The 17,259-nt window shown below is 38.4% G+C and overlaps 2 protein-coding genes and 1 long non-coding RNA gene across 3 annotated transcripts; 1 reads left to right on the forward strand and 2 right to left on the reverse strand.

Annotated features, from left to right (window-relative positions):
- Nucleotides 1-318: 318 nt before the first annotated feature.
- LOC129779226 (uncharacterized) lies at nt 319-1,213 on the reverse strand. The gene is made up of 3 exons (XR_008743594.1): nt 998-1,213; nt 677-886; nt 319-620 (listed from the first exon to the last, which is right to left on the reverse strand). It is a non-coding gene; the product is annotated as an uncharacterized LOC129779226 (long non-coding RNA).
- A 374-nt stretch (nt 1,214-1,587) lies between these two features.
- Nucleotides 1,588-10,466, reverse strand: LOC129778329 (DNA repair protein complementing XP-C cells homolog). The gene is made up of 3 exons (XM_055785191.1): nt 10,053-10,466; nt 8,088-9,996; nt 1,588-2,616 (listed from the first exon to the last, which is right to left on the reverse strand). Exons 1-3 carry the CDS (start codon nt 10,205-10,207, stop codon nt 1,690-1,692), a joined length of 2,991 nt encoding a protein of 996 aa, XP_055641166.1. The 5' UTR covers nt 10,208-10,466; the 3' UTR covers nt 1,588-1,689.
- Nucleotides 10,467-12,476: 2,010 nt separating this feature from the next.
- Nucleotides 12,477-15,250, forward strand: LOC129777814 (uncharacterized). The gene is made up of 4 exons (XM_055784321.1): nt 12,477-12,600; nt 12,666-12,715; nt 12,833-13,126; nt 13,186-15,250. The coding sequence occupies exons 3-4, from the start codon at nt 12,970-12,972 to the stop codon at nt 13,434-13,436; spliced, it is 408 nt and encodes a 135-aa protein (XP_055640296.1). The 5' UTR covers nt 12,477-12,600; nt 12,666-12,715; nt 12,833-12,969; the 3' UTR covers nt 13,437-15,250.
- The last annotated feature ends 2,009 nt before the right edge of the window (nt 15,251-17,259 follow it).

The following is a 17,259-nucleotide window of genomic DNA, read 5'->3' on the forward strand; positions in this document are numbered from 1 at the left end:
TTTTGGCTTTAAGAGGGTTTAAACTTTTCAGTTCATTCGCCTCTGAATTTCCCCTCCGTTAGTCGTCGATAAGTTGCTCGTTATTGACATCTCTGTTCGGGAATGCACACAAATGGACAGAAGAAATGTATGGGAAAATGGAAACGCTTAAAGTTTTCATGAATTTTAACCATTTACAAACCAGGGGATTCCAATGTATAGCATAATAAACAAATCTTACGGAATTTTTGATTAGTTTAGTGTGTAAATCGTCAAAATCCGTTCGCGGCAAAAATAGTTATTAACGTTAACTTTATTTCATAAAAACGTGACCTGTTTTCTGATTTGGCACCCTTAATGAAAGACGTAGTTCTACGTCAAAAATGCTGACCAGATTTTGTTTAAATAATTAAATCAAACCTTTTGTCATAAATTCTAAATATTTATCACTATTCAACGAGTAAGGTAGAGCTAAGTACAAGAGTATGCGAGACTTCGATTATTAAACATAATAGTCATGCTTTATCTCTAGCGTAAAATTACATTCCTATATGTTCAACAACTACATAATTCCCGAGCAACCAAGTATTTGTCCTCATTTTTGATTCAGCAAACTAATCATCGAGGTAAAATTTGTCATTCTAAAACATACGATTAATTAAATAGAATATTATCTCATATGCTGTATTAATTTTACCTGCACAACGTTCAAACGCCGAAATTATGCCACCAACATGTCTCTTATAAACGGCAATGAACACTTTCACGGAGTTCATTTTTACACGCAACTGTCCGTGACAATGATGATAGACACAAAAGATTAAGTGAAGTGTAAGTGACGTGACAGCGTACGTGGCAGTGATGTTCGTGATCAGGCCCTTCCTCATCGCAATATAGCAAATGAAATCTGTCGGGTGGAATAAAAAACAAGCAGAAATATGGGTGGTTTATTTTGGTGTTAACCGATCGAATTAGCAATGAAAAGATGTGAAAAAACTATTAAATCAATGCAGCGTACCTGTATCGTCCAGTTCTTATTACTTTCCTGAGATTTTCAATCGTTTACACTTTGTAAATTGATAATAACTGTGGACAATGTTCTTAGCCACTTTGCTAAGGAAAACAACAAAAATGGCGGATGACAGGTCGACGAACGATATTAGCTGAAATTTATATCGTTAAGCTTAACTAATAGTACTTTGTTGCGATTTTTTCAAATAATTATAGTTTTACAAGTATACACAAACATAATTTATCAGAAGAAATAAGATATCTAGTGTGAAAAACAGTATTTTATGTCAAGTGGGTGGAATTATGTACTGGCTGATATAAGGGAGCTTCACGTTACATTGAATCAAGAAACATCATACAAACTTCCGACTTCCGGTTTCATTCGAAATTCGTATCTCTACACGAGAATACTCCCTTAAAATGAGCGAAAAGTTTTTATAGCTAAAATTGAATCATTTCTTCACAATGCGCACAATAATGCAGATGCAGACCATGAGGAGCCTACACTTACTATAGGTGCACACTACCCAATCCACGTGTTCTGAGAAAATTTATTATGAAGAACTCCCGATTCGGAGGCGGATGTGATATATTGTAGTTTACATTTTTGTTCTTATGACATTTACTATATTTCAAAACATAAATTGATTTACAAAAATACCAAACATACTTAGCTGAAAACAAGACCCCTGTGACGTTCTAAATATTATCAAAGTTATAACGATCTTTTAATTTCTTACGAATAAATAAACCCATCACTAGTCGCTTCCAGTTACCATAAACTCTTTTCTTGACCTTCTCATCTTCTTTTCGCTCAAGTTCTACTTGTTCTTGGTACCATTCGTCGATAACCTGATCGCGGAACTCCGCACAAACAACGTATCCATCATACACTGCTTGACAAGCGTTGTTTCTGTACTCAAATCCAGTGATCGTCGGTGCACAATCAACCCGTAATCGCTTACATATCTTGTTCAAGCCTGGTAACTGCAGGTGTACAGTTCCTTTTGGTAACATACATGGTTTGAAGAGCTCCACATTGCCATATGCACTTCTTGGAACTACTCCATTTTCAGCGACGGGCGGCTCATAATCTTGAACCTGCCACATGCCGAACAGTTCCGTTTGCAACCCAGTGATCGAAGTTCCCGTCAAACGATCGTATCTCGCCTTCGCCTTCACTATTTTGTACGGTTCTTCATGAAGCTGCACCGTTTTCGCTTGGCGCAGCCAACCTTCTCTTGAGAATAGCACATGGACACAATCTCGGGGGTAAATCGGTTCATCCTTGATGTACCCCAGGATGATAGCATCTCGCGGATATATCGCCTCGTTTCGCAGTAAATGACGCGCGATGGCAAAGCGGGGATGATTTTTGTACTCCCCAATCTGCTCGGGGAAGGGGCGTTTGTTAAGTAATTTTTCAAACTTCAGATCCTCGCTGCGATCACGACGGGTAGAACGACTGGGACGGTATGGCATGAGAGACCGTTCGAGCCAGCTATCCTCGACGCGTAGTTTGCTTTTCTTGCTGCCTAACCGTGAGATGTACCGAGGCGAGACATCCTTGATCGTACCGTCGTTGTTCCATGCCAGTACGTACGAGATGGGTTGGCTGGCTTGGGTCTATAAAGAGGTATCGAAAATGTGGAATGAAAACGTGATACAAGGTTAATAAGTTCTTCCTGCATATGATCTAATATGAAAATTCAACATATAAAAGAATTTCTCCAAGTAAACAGGACTGCTTTGAGATGACACGCCCTAGTGGCGTTGCGTTCTGATAGTCTAATAACTTACCGGCATTTAGAAGTCGAATTATTACTCGAAAATAATATAGGTATAGGTAGGTTAGGGTGGCAAAGGATGTATGGAAGAAAAAATTTCAAAAACCGATCATCTAGGGTAGATAGAGGTAATATGGCCTCCTAAGAACGAAACGTCCTAAATTATGTAGAAACATATATAAATTACTAGCTGTACCCTGCCACGCTTTGCTGTGGCACATTGTGGTTGCATAGTTGAGTTTAATTTTTAATTTTTCTATGTTGTAACAACAATCCTAGATGTGTTTGGTTGTTTTGTATATTGTATCATAGTTTGAGCTCAGTCGGTTTCGTACTTTTCGAGTTTTTAACGCGCACACAAACGAACAGAAAACTTTTATATATATAGAGATAGATGAGTCGATTTTCATTAGAAGCTCAATTTCAGAAACTCTGGTCATATATAAAATCATTTTTCTTCCAATTTTCCAATTTTTTATGCCGTAACAACACTCCTTGAAGTGAATTGTATATTGTGTCCAACTTTGAGCTCAATCGGTTCCGTACTTTTCGAGTTTTTGACGCGTACACAAACGAACAGAACATTTTTATATATATAGAGATGCCACATGTTAAACTTCATGATTTGAAACCTTATTAATCGATGTACATTGTATGAACAAGCTTTAAAAAAGATTTATGTGGGAGATTTATACTTTTAAAAATTTGTTCCATTTCCGTCGATCGTGAGCAATGCGGGGCAAAATGGGCCACCATGCGAGACAATATGACCATGTTAGTTGATTCCATTTTGTATTTCTGCTGTACGTCCTCCAGTGAATCGTAGAATTTCCCGTCTGCAACACGATTCAATCCTTGTGCCCTGGCGGAGGAAGATGCTTCTGGTGTTCGAAGTGAGAGTTGTGGGTGGTGCATTCCAAATCCAGCCAACTAATCTATTCCGGCTAATTGCTTTTGCCTATTGAAAGGGTGATAAATACCATTTCTTTCGGTCACGTCATACACCAGCTTCTGGTCTGGGTTGTGATCACTTTTTACGACCGGATGTTCTGGTATAATTCCGCACCATGATTCTACATCTAGCTATTATTAACTATGTTTACAAATTTTGACAGCTGAATTTACAGGTTATGTTGAAAAAATACCTGGCCCGGACATTGACGCTCAATAAAAATGAACTGATCTTTTACATGAAACGGCAAAGTAGCGCAATAAATCAGTGGAAATGATCAGAAATAATACCAGTACGAATTGATATAAAGAATATAGTCTTAAATTTCAGTATGAAGCATATAGAGCTTATTTTGTAGACTGCTTTTTTATAAGGTTTTCGTGATAATCAGTTAGTGTGATGTTTGGAAAGATGTTTGCATCAATTGATAGGGAATATTTCTACACATCTATCACAATAAATAAAATGTTAATCTTCATAAGATAAACAATTGAATGACTGTAAAATGTTAGGCGTTATCTAAACGCCAACACAGACTTCAAAACCAAGCAACCTTGGGGAAATCTGCATTGCAAATACATGAAAGTAGGAGGACTTTTGTTCTCACCGAAATGCGTTCCCTAACACAGACTTCAAAACCAAGTGCCTGGGGGAAATCGGCATTGCAAATACATGTAAGTCGGGGGTATTTTTGTTTCGACTGAAATGAGTTTCCCTAACACAGACTTCAAATCCATGGAGCGTGGAGATATTGGCATTGCAAATACATGCAAGTCGGGGGTATTATTGTTCCGACTTGAATGTGTTTCCCTAACACAGACTTCAAATCCATGGAGCGTAGGGAAATTGGCATTGCAAACACGACTGAAATGTGTTTGTCAACACAGACTTCAAATTCATGGAGCGCGGGGAAATTGACATTGCAAATACATGCATGTCGGGGGCATTTTCGTTCCGACTGAAATGTGTTCGCCTAACACAGATTGCATATTTCCCTAACATGGTCTTCTAAACATAGGAACCTGGGAAAATCGTGCAGACACTGGAGGCGAATGAACTTTCATGTTTAAAGCCGCAATAGTATAAAAAGTAGAAGTTGTTGATTCGTGCAAGCCGGAGGTACGCTTTGGCTCGGTTATTCAAGATTGCATTGATGGATATCATATCTTCTGCTCACTGAATTTCTACGCATTTGATGATTAGGCAAAATGTTGGTAACCATTTGCTACGATAACGCCTATTGATTAAACAAGATGCGTTCGAGGTACATGTCATAATCGAAACTGAGTACCTGAAGTTCATCTAATCAAGCAAATTCGCTGTTCGGGAAGTACGTACATTTGAGAGATGTAAACTTTAGAGCGAAATGTAAAATAAAATAATCGTTTGATAATTCTTCCGTTCACATATTTTGTCCTAGGCATCATACCAAACGTAAAATGACGGTCATTAAATTTACTTGTAACGAAGAACATAATCTATCACAATGCATGAATTGACCTTACATGGTATTTCTTCAATCTTTTTACTCACAAAGCAAATATTTATATTGAATTCAATTGAATTCGGAAATTGTCTCATTCAATCAAAAATTTTATGAATATAAACAAATGATTGCTAAGCTAAGGTAGTCCCATTTTGCGGTTATATTATAGATATAACCCACCAATTTTTGTTATCAATACCTTCAAACATTCACGTTTTCTTACTAAGCGCAAGTTCATGGGTCCAATCGCAGAACTGTTCATTGATAGATCTTCTAATCGACCCCGTTAAATTTACCTTTTACTATAAAATTCCTAGTACTTCTACCAAAACCTCCCTCCCCTCAGGGAGAGGGGAGGAGTGTCTATTTACCATATAAACGTTTCATGCCCCCTAGAACTTCACATGCCAAATTCGGCTTCATTTGCTTGATTAGTTTTCGAGTTATGCAGAAATTTGTGTTTCATTTGTATGGGAGCCCCTTAGAGAGGGGGAGGAGTATCTTATCACCTTAGAATCATTTATTGCACCCTAAAATTTTCACATGCCAAATTTCGTTTCATTTGCTTGATTAATTCTCGAGTAATGCAGAAATTTGTGTTTCATTTGTATGGCAGCCCCCCTTAGAAAGGGGGTGGAGAGTCTAATTACCATAGAATCATTTATTGCACCCTGAAATCTCAATATGCCTAATTTGGTTTCATTTGCTTGATTGATTCCCGAGTAATGTGGAAATTTGTGTTTAATTTGTATGGCAGCCCCCCCCCCTCGGAGATCAATTTTCATGTCGATCGATTCAGTAGTTTCCGAGTCCATAAGAATCATAATTTATTATATATATAGAAGAAGATTGAATCTGAATAAGGGTTTCACGGAGATACTTAATAAGCGTATTTCTAACACAATTGTTGGAAAATAAGTGCTATTGGTCCCATATGGTCATATTGCCCCTATCTACCCTACTGATGCTCTTGGATACGATTGTATCACGGGCACCGAATGCGCAAGTCCTCCTTTGCTCGAGCAAATTTACAAGCCAACATGCCCTTGGATACACAGGGTATTTAATAATATTTTTCAAAAAAACTGGAAGATTGCTCTTAAAAAAGTCACAAGAGGGTTGTATCCAAGACACGACCGCATAGTTGACGTAGGATTCCGTTAGGTTATCTGCTGCATGCTGATTTTGGATATGTTTGAAGAATTACATTGTTAAACTCTTCAATAATGATTTGGGTCCGTTTTGTCTAGTTGTTAGGTATTGTTTGTTCACTTCACCAGTGTCCATAACCGAGTGATAATGATAGAAGGATGGTGATTATGCTGAAGAAGATGGTGCGTATCACGTACCAAAGCCGCCCTCTTTGGTCCTGGACTAGATGGCTCCTGTGTTATGTATGGATGAAATAAAGAAAAAAAGCTCATCAAAGCAATATAAGATAATTATCATTATCGAACACAATTTTTCTCACCCGAAAAAAAGTGTTACTATAGTATAGAGAAAATATATTCGAAATGGAAAATTAATTTCATTCATTATTTTTTTATTTTCTGAGTGTTTATTCAATCCATTTCTTTTTCGTTTTGAACCCAACGGAACACGATGCTGCATGCCTCAATGCGAATTTCAATTATGCTAAGAGCACCCAATATGATATGTAGAGCATATGTGAAATCACTTTCTCGAATATTCCTTCATTTTTCCAATTTTGCTCGTCGCATGAACTTTCCTTGGGAGAAAGAAAATCGTTTCATATTTCAAGTCATTTTAACACAATAGCTACCATACACAATTTTACACTTACAGTTGTGCTAAAAGTTTTACGAAGCAACCAACATAAAAGGTCCAAATTTAAATTTTCTTTATATTTTATCAAGCATAAGTTCTATTCAGTTCATTGAAACATCATTCTTCAATCAACCCATCGAAAGATTCTTATTGGAACGGAAAAACACTCGTTCATCGCTCCCAACTTATTCGCCAGCACGTATGCAATCAGCAATGCCCACGCTAGTTACAATGAACACTATCCATTTGTGCGCGTCGTTAGTTAAACTATCGAGGGTATTTACATGCTGATTTCCCCCAAACACCTAGGATTTGAAGGAAGGAAGGTATTGTATTATAGAGACTTTAGACTTTTGCAGTTCATTCGTCTCTAGCCTTGAGAAAGGCCCTTTGAAAACTCTACTTTACTCTACTCCAGCGCTACCACCTCCGCCCTCTTGCCTTGAGAAAGGCACTCGATCCCTCGCCGTCCAGCTCGTCCCGCAACGATGTTGTCCAGTCGGTGTCCACACAAAGAATGAAGGATTTGAAATCTCTGTTAGCGAATACATGTCGGTGGGAAAAAAGCACCCCCTACTTTCATGTATCTGCAATGCCGATTTCCGCCAGGCAGCTTGGTTTTGATGTCTCTGTTAGGGACCCGCCGCATGTGTCGTTAATTTCGACCAATCAGAAGTAGGTATTTCCGTTGGGATATGGGTTGAGATTTTTCAATTATTCGATAGTTAGTTTCATGACATATATTATTTTATTCAATGTAAAAAATTGTTATGGAGTGCCGAAATTGATTGACGTAAAAATCTCATCAATCCATCGTGAAATGACTGAGCAGTAAGCATTTGAAATTGGACAATTTTCACGATGCGCTCGATTTTCGATTTTCAAATTGTACCCCAATATGTTCCCGAAAGACGTAATCCTACGTCAAAAGAATTTAAAACTATTGAGAGCCAGAGCAGAAGTTCCAAAGACCCTAAGGAGGACGGTTGTAATAGCTGTTATCCATCGCTATTACGTAAAGAAAGATATCTCTCCAAAATCGGATTGTTTAACCCATTTAACCTTTTCTAGAATAAACACTCACCACAATATCCTCCAAACAGTGCACCTTGTTGTTGAGCACATCTATGGTAATCCATTTATCCTCATTTTCGCAATACGCCTCAAGCCATATATCTACGCCCGGGGAATTTGCTTGATTAAGTTTTTTTCGTTTAACCCTAACTTTGGATTTTAGCGTTGACGAACTGCAGCTTTCGTCCTGCGCTTGGGCCTTAGCTTTAGCTACTCTATTTCGCTCTTTAGAAGCACGATAAGCCAGCAGTATCTTTTCACGACGTTGTCGTACTTCTTCATCCAAATTAGCAGCAAACGTTGTCCGCACTTTGTCCGATTTCTTCGCCAACTCGGAAGTGACATTTTGTTCCATTTCCACAAAACGATCCACTAGTTGTTTTACATTTTCTCGTGCACGAGATTCGACGAAATCGTTGCAACCATCATTTTGTGAAATGGTCGAGGAAAACCCTTCATAACGAATTTTCCTGGCCGCTCTCTTCCGAACCTGTGCGGAATCTTTTCTGACCATGGCGTTTAATTTTTCCTTCACCTTGAAAATGGTGCTGTGCTTGGGGGCTCGCAGAAAATCGGAAAGCAAACGCCGATCGGCCTCCAGTTCTTCGCGCGTTTGAGGCATCATCCGATACAACTCACCGGCGGGAACATGCTTGGGCGGTACTACTAGCGAAATCACCAACCGACTATGGATTTGTAAACTGCGAAGCATCAGGAGGAAAAGTAGCACGAAATCGCGCTTGGAAAATGCCGAGCGCTGAAGGATTTGATACTTTAATATTGCTTTCAGTGGCGGAAGTTTCTGTGCCTTGAAATACATTTCGCTGTATTTCAGTTTAACGACCTTCCTGAAGTATCGTGTTATCTGTTCAAAGTAATGAACATTTGTGAGTCCTTTCGGGCGACACGTCGCGGATGGCAGCAGTCGTTTGATGATCAACTGAGTTAGTTTGCTATCAGCGATGGTTCTGTTGAGAAATGTTCCGTGGCCGATCCAACATAGTATCGAAACTTTATGGAGATCGATCTGGTTTTGACGCTTTTCACGATTCATAAACCGTTTAACGGCTGTCAACAGATCTATTTTTTTCTCCTGCTGTGTTCCAATCCCCACAGAATCGAGCTTGATGGTTATTTCAATATGTTTGTCTTGTTTTTTTGCTTCCTTTTCAACAGGCAAATTTTGTGTAGATGGTAAGCCACTGATTTTCTCTCCTGCTAGCAGCAACTCTGATACTTTTTCTTCACCCTTAACTTCCGATGATCGTGCTGTGTGCGATACTTCTGCCAACTTAATCATATTCATACAATGCTGATTGGTTTGATTAATTTGTTCAATCAGCTTTTTGCTAAATTCCGAAGAATCAATTCTCTCTTTTTTCAAGCATTTCAAAGGTATATTATCTTCATCACTGTCACTAGATTCATGCTTTTCGAGTCTAGTATCGCAAACAATTGGTTCAAATGATTTAGAGTCCTGAGCAACTGATGTTTGAGATAGTGTGAAAAAATCTGAATTCAAATCCAGATCAGCTGGATCTACCAGATAATCATCGCCACTACTATCATCGTCATTGTGTTCCTTCAGTTTCACTCGATTAATTTTCGCAATCTTCGTTTCGGGCTTACCGGCTAGATCCGGCCTATACTTTCGGTACAATTCTTCTACTGAAAATGTTGTCAGCTTTATTGGCGCTTCCTTAATCGATTTCGGTTTCCGACCCCTTTTTACAGTACTTGTTTTTTTCGAAATATTCCTGCTCTCCGTTTCTGAATCAGAGGTGGATGATTCGTTTTCCGTGGCAGTGACAGATTGACATTCCACTTCGGGGATTATCTTACCCAAACGATTGGCAATTCTCCTAGAGATCCTTGTTGGCTGAAGATTTTTTGTTCCCACATCCGCAGGTTTTCGTTTCCTAAAACAAACAATTCAATATACGCTCTCACTCTAATTGCTTCTTTTTTAATTAACCTTGCAGTTTTGAATTTATCCTTAGGAGCAGATTTAGAATCCAAACATCCTTTAGAATCAGATTTACTTGTTGGGTACCACTCATCTTCACTTGCGGAAAACTCGACGATCGAGTCTTCAGCAGAAATCGGTTGTTCCTTTTCGGAAATCATCATGTAGGCAGTATCCACACAATTGCGTATGGTGCACTAGATTTCCGCGATATTTATGGTAAATGAATCGGGTCCAGATTCGCAGACAAACAGGAATGTTCATGAATTTATTTAGCTCTTTCCTAGCAATCATCAAACAACAACACTTGCAGTCAACTTGTGAATCCGTGATGACAAATGTACAGTGTCGACGTCTGGTGACAGCAGTCGTACTTGTGATGCAAATAAAGGTAATATTATATTATCAGGCACGTAGCGTAACCGGCACGGCACTAGAGATGTGCCATCCGCTCATGAGCTGTTCCGAAGAATCGACTCTTTGAAGTGAGTTGACGCGGAACAGCTCGCAAAAAAAAATCAAACAGCTCTTCAGCTCACTTTGATGATGATGAAGGAGAGAAAAGAGCTGTAGAATTGAAGAGTGTGTGAGTTGTAATATTCAAATGAACTGACCGTCTCTCGCTCTCCGTGTTATGATATCAGTTCAGTTTCATTTGTTCCTTGTCTTTTCAACTGTTATATTCGGGTTGACGGAATTGGGCTTTGTTTTAGGGGGCGCCAAAAATAATAATTGACTTTCAGGCAGAATGAGCACGTTTTTAAAATTCAAATTATGAATGAAAATTAAAATCTGTGCATTAAATTAGTCTAAAACACTTTGTTTGTAGGCGGTGAAAAAATCTCAAAAAATTCTTCTTGAAGACAATTTTATATTATAATGAAAAGTCTCAGTAAAAATATCGGAAATGTATAGACCAAATTGAAAGTCGCCACCATATGTCGACTCTGACAACTGAGCTGAAGAGCTGTTCATAAAGAACAGCTCTTCTAGATGAGCTGAGCTGATCTGAGCTGTTCATCATGATGAGCTGGATTGCACACCTCTACACGGCACGTTTCTTGCAAGACAAATGAGGGGCTTAGAATGAAAGGGGTGTAAGTGATTTGATCGATTTCTCTACATCGACTCTCTCTTCTGGTCATAACCAAGATGTATAGAAGTATTACTAAGGTGAGTTCGTATCGTCAGTAAGTTAGCGAGGGGAGTGGTAAGTGGTGGAGAGTGTGAGAGGGGATTGTTTACCAAAAAAAGGCGGGAGAGGGATCACTGATACACTGATACACACACTATCACAAGTCATCATCGTATGCGTGAAGGTATTATTCCGTCACCTTGAGAGCATAATCTGTCTGTTCGTGGGGTCTTTTCTCATGCAATTAATTTTTCAATCCGGAAGATCTTGGCTCCTTACGTTTTATTATACTATTTATACTCAGTAGAGGTGTGCAAATCAGTTCATCATGATGAACAGCTCTGATCATATCAGCTCATCTAAATGAGCTGTTCTTTATGAACAGCTCTTCAGCTCAGTTGTCAGTGCCGACTTTCAATTTGGGTCCCAAACTCGATAGCCACGAAGCCAGTTTGAAAATGTTAAAATTCAAATGAAATTTTTCACACCATATTATTAATTACTTGAAACACGTATTCCAGACTATTATTTACAACAGACTCGGCGAGTCCAACATTTCCGACATTTTTACTGAGGCTTTACATTACAACAGAAAGTTTTCTTCAAAAAAAAAAAATCTTATGAGATTTTTGCACCGCCTGCAAACAAAGTGTTTTTCATTGAAATAGAATACTCATTTGATACACAGAAGTTAATTTTCATTAATAATTTGAATTTTAAAAACGTGTTCATTCTGCCTGAGAGCCAATTATTATTTTTGGCGCCCCCTAAACTGGTAAACAAAGCTCAATGCCGTCAACGCGAATATAACAGTTGAAAAGACGAGTGACAAATGAAACTAAACTGATGTCTTAACACGAAGAGCGAGAGACGGTCAGTTCATTTGAATCTTACAGCTCACACACTCTCTTCAATTCTACAGCTCTTTTCTCTCCTTCATCATCATCAAAGTGAGCTGAAGAGCTGTTTGATTTTTTTTTGCGAGCTGTTCCGCGTCAACTCACTTCAAAGAGTAGATTCTTCGGAACAGCTCATGAGCGGATGGCACATCTCTAATACTCAGTTGTCGTCGGTATCAGATGGCAGCTAAATATTAATCAGATTGAGACTCGTCAAATGATATGTGCCGATATGCTGATGTTTGCTTATATAATTAGTTTAAATATGCAGATCAAATACAAATTAGTTCAGAATAAATAGCACATCCTAAACATTTTTCTCGCATGAAATATCGGCATAACATAATGACACAACATTCATTGATCAAAAACACAAAAACCAAGGTGCTATACTATAGGTGGACCGCAATGTCAAAATTGCTGTTCGGCCATTGCTCGTGAAAAAACAAATTTGTTTACAAAACATATCATATCTTTTGGTGACAAATGCATTCGTCGGCAAAATAGCTGCTCGCGCTTTACTGTAGGTAGGTAATTTTCTGGATTTTTTCGTATAACAATTTCTCATAATTGCTTCTACTTTTTCAGATATCTACAATCAGCGGTCGAATTAAAAACAGTGCAGAAGGATGTTTTGAGTATGTTTTAGCTTCTAGCCGCGCAATCAATGCTTTTTTTCCAAGCAAGCAGCGTTTTAATCGTACGTGGTTTTATTGAGCATTTAAAAAAGTGTTATTTTTTTGTTTTATCATCAGGGCAAAAGCATGAAATAGAATCGTACGTAGTACAAATTTATCGGCACAATCTGATCAAGGACGGAGGCATCATCAAACGGAAACTACGCGAGAAACTTTTCGAAGAGATAAAACTGCGCCGCAACACTCGTGTCAAAATGGACGAGTTGGGCTGGGTGTTGATGAACCACGATTTGATAACACGTAATGAGCCAAACCAACAGCATGCCAATGGTAATCGACCAAATAATTTTAAATTCAACATGGAGCGGTTGCGAAACCTACTGGAGCAGCACGAACAGAACAATCACGCTGGTGGGTCGGTTTGATATATTTGTTCCGCTAAAGAATGATTATATTTGTTGATTTTTCAGAGTTGACTTCCAAAAAGCAAAACAAATTCCTGCGACTTCTATCGGAAATTCGTCATGTGACTACGGTGGAACGTATGCTGAAACATGCTGCTGCTTTGTATGCCGAGAGTATTTCCACACTGCCGATGAGTATACCAGTCATTTCCAAAAATTGCATGGTGAGAAATTTCTTATTGTTGCGGTGGTGGATCGATTTCAGACTAGTCAAAAGTTCAACGTTCTACATCACTACAATGTCCTTAATCCGGTGACAATATTCACGATTTGCAACGTATACCACACAGCCCTAATAAAAAAAAACAAGAAAAGACGGGTCTAATATTTTACAATACAGAACAAATCTACCACTTTCCACGAAAGTCGGAGAACCACTATATCGGTTCGACATGGAATGGCTAATACATATAAGGCAGAAAAAAGGTTTAACTTTGGAATTCAACATCCTATATTTTCTCGTACCATTAAGTTCATGGCGCATTTGATGTCGGTCATCGTAGCTGCTGCTATGGAAATGACGTGAGCATATACCTTGATTTTTCTGAGGCTTCCAATCCTTCGATTGGCCACAGAAAAGTATCCATTTATGAAGTCTATCTCCATCTCGGGGGAAAGTGTGGTAAACAATGTCCGGGTTGTTTTTCGTTATGCGGACCTTGTTTCCGCATCCTTTTACTGCACAATAATACGGCATCTGAAGAAAATAAGATATTCACAATATAATTTTGGCATGATAGAGAACCGCGAGATGAACGATTATCTGTGGAGGAGTTGGACAACAGATTTCTTAGACTTATAGCACTTTAATCACACTCACAAGCTCTTCAAATCCTCACTGTCCCCCAAAACTATTGAATAATATGTAATATAAATACCTTATTGCAGCTCTAGTACACTATTTTTCACGAATATATATTTGCTTATTTCTTTCTTCAGTTGTTTTCCTCAGCGAGTTGATATGAAACCATAACGACACAACCAAACAAAAAGTAAACAATGCAGAAAGCTACGTCTCGCAACTCGTCTCACGTATTGTCATGAAAGTGTCAAGAACGAAACACCTATAGTTTAGCATCTTGACAAAAACGATATTACTGTACATTGTATGTTACAGATTAACATCGAACACATTGATCCCCTTTGATTCAAAAATTCGTCATCACGTCCCGCACCCCAAGGCAATCCGAGAATTGCTCGGTTCGCGCAGCAACTTCGACATAAATTCCCCAGCACTCGCACTCAGAAAACCTTGATAGGAGGAACCTTCACTGGAGGAGCCGTTGAACGGCTAAACATCCATGCCCAGTAATATCACATGCAGTCTCATCCGTAGTCATTAGCGTCACTTTCAGAGAGTGGATGGCAAGATTCAGTAGCACTATTTATTATTCATTTATCTTTTAGTTGCATTGTTATTATTGTAACTATTTCATATCGGCGTTGTTTCATTCGTCCATTGTTTACTGCATTGCCAAACATGAGCACAATATCCTCAGCGCAATCCTGAAATTGAAAATTGTAAAGAGATGAACGGGTAATTATTTACCTTCAGGAAAATTTAAAATTATTAACTATAGCATCTCTGAATTGATAGAAGTTCGATGATTCGATAGTTCCTGCATTTTCAAGGATCGTTTATTTTTCTTCAGTACAGGTTTTGTTAGTATAATTTGTAACCTACTGCGCTTCAGAGATTCATCTTGATTTTCCAGCAGATTTAAATTGTTCTGGTCAAGAATATCTTTCACGCCTCGACATTCACAATGCTGCATTCGATGTATGATATAATCGTTGCGGTCCGAGTCAGCAGAAAAATCTGAGTTTCTATTCGGCAAATTTCGGGTTGCAGAGGTTTTGTTTTTGATCCACAACTGATCCACAACAAATTATCCGTTGCGGGGCTGTTGAAGTTGGAACAAATATTTTCTTCTAGGTTATAAAGGAGTTGATCCATCTAATCGTAACCTTCGTATTCCCCATAATTATATCCAACCTTTGAATGTAGTGAGGCACAATCACGATTTTCTATAGCTGTACGAGTGAGACTCAAGAACAAGAACGCTAACACTGTTTCGATGAATGGTTTTGTTACTATTTTATTCATGTCGCAGGAAGATACAGGATCAATTCGAGCGACATTGTAATTAACTTGTGAACTACGACACCCACTTCCTGCACTCATGGTTGGAAGGAACTCCGGGGAAAATGCATCATAACAAATATCACATCTCGAAGTGTTTCCTTCCCAATGTACACCTCCGGTGGCAAGTAATCCAGCTAATTTGAATTTGATCTGCCTATTTAAACTAATTAAATAAGCAAACATCAGCATATCGGCACATATCATTTGATGAGTCTCAATCTGATTAATATTTAGCTGCCATCTGATACAGACGACAACTGAGTATAAATAGTATAATAAAACGTAAGGAGCCAAGATCTTCCGGATTGAAAAATTAATTGCATGAGAAAAGACCCCATGAACAGACAGATAAAGCTCTCAAGATTGCGGAATAATACCGTCACACATACGATGATGACTTTTGATAGTGTGTGTATCAGTGTATCAGTGATCCCTCTCCCGCCTTTTTTTTGGTAAACAATCCCCTCTCACGCTCTCCGCCACTTACCACTCCCCTCGCTAACTTATACTTAAGGCTGATGTCACATTAGGCGGATTCGCCGCCGCGTTTGTATGTTTGTAACATGTTTGTTTGTAGCGCTTTACCACATTAAAAGAAATTTAACCCCCTTCCTGTTGACCGATTGATCAGAAATTTGGAACACACCTTTATCTCTGCAGTCATTATAAAACTGGGTATTTCATTATTTTAAAAATCCAAGATGGAGGCTGCTACAAAATGGCGGATTACATATTTTCTCAAAACCTCATCAACATGGGTATCAAATCAAAGGGCTTGACTAGTAGAACACAGTTATTCATGAGAAATACAAATCCAAAACGGCCGCCACCACAAAATGGCGGATTACATATTTTCTTTAAACCCGATCAATGTGGGTATCAAATGAAAGGACTTGACTAGTAGAACACAGTTATCCATGAGAAATGCAAATTCAAAATGGCCGCCACCACAGAATGGCGGATTATATATTTTCTCAAAATCCCATCAACAAGGGTATCAAATGAAAGAGCTTGTTTCGTGTTCTTCATTTGATATACATATTGATGGGGTTCTGATAAAATGTGTAATCTGCCATTTTGTAGTGGTCGCCATCTTGGATTTGCATTTCTCATGTATAACTGTGTTCTACTAGTTAAGCTCTTTTATCTGATATCCATATTGATGGGGTTTTGAGACAACGTGTAATCAGTCATTTTGTGGTGGCGGCCATTTTTGATTCACATTTTTCATAAATAAATGTGTTCTACTAGTCAATCCCTTTCATTTGATATCCATATTGATCGGGTTTAAAGAAAATATGTAATCCGCCATTTTGTGGTGGCGGCCATTTTTGATTCGCATTTTTCATAAATAACTATCAATCCCTTTCATTTGATACCCACATTGATCGGGTTTAAAGAAAATATGTAATCCACCATTTTGTGGTGGCAACCATTTTGGATTTGCATTTCTCATGAGTAACTGTGTTCTACTAGTCAAGCCCTTTCATTTGATACCCATATTGATGGAGTTTTGAGAAAATATGTAATCCGTCATTTTGTGGTGGCGGCCATTTTGGATTTGCATTCCTCATGAATAATTGTGTTCTACTAGCCAAGCCCTTTCATTTGATATCCATATTGAAGGTGTTTGGGAGAACATGTAATCCGCCATTTTGTAGCGGCAGCCATCTTGGAGTTTTAAAATCATGAAATTCCCAGTTTCATAATGACTGCAGAGATAAAGGTGTGTTCCAAATTTCTGATCAATCGGTCAACAGGAAGGGGCTCAAATTTCTATCGATGTGGTAATGCGCTACAGACAAACATGTTACAAACATATAAACGTACAAACATACAAACATACAAATTACAGGGCAAGCTAAATAAAACCGTTTAAAAACAGTTCCTATAGGTGCTTTATGAGAAAAATCTGTGTTCTTACTGTACAGAAC

Source organism: Toxorhynchites rutilus, chromosome 3 (genome assembly GCF_029784135.1).
Source record: "Toxorhynchites rutilus septentrionalis strain SRP chromosome 3, ASM2978413v1, whole genome shotgun sequence".
Lineage (NCBI taxonomy): Eukaryota > Metazoa > Arthropoda > Insecta > Diptera > Culicidae > Toxorhynchites > Toxorhynchites rutilus.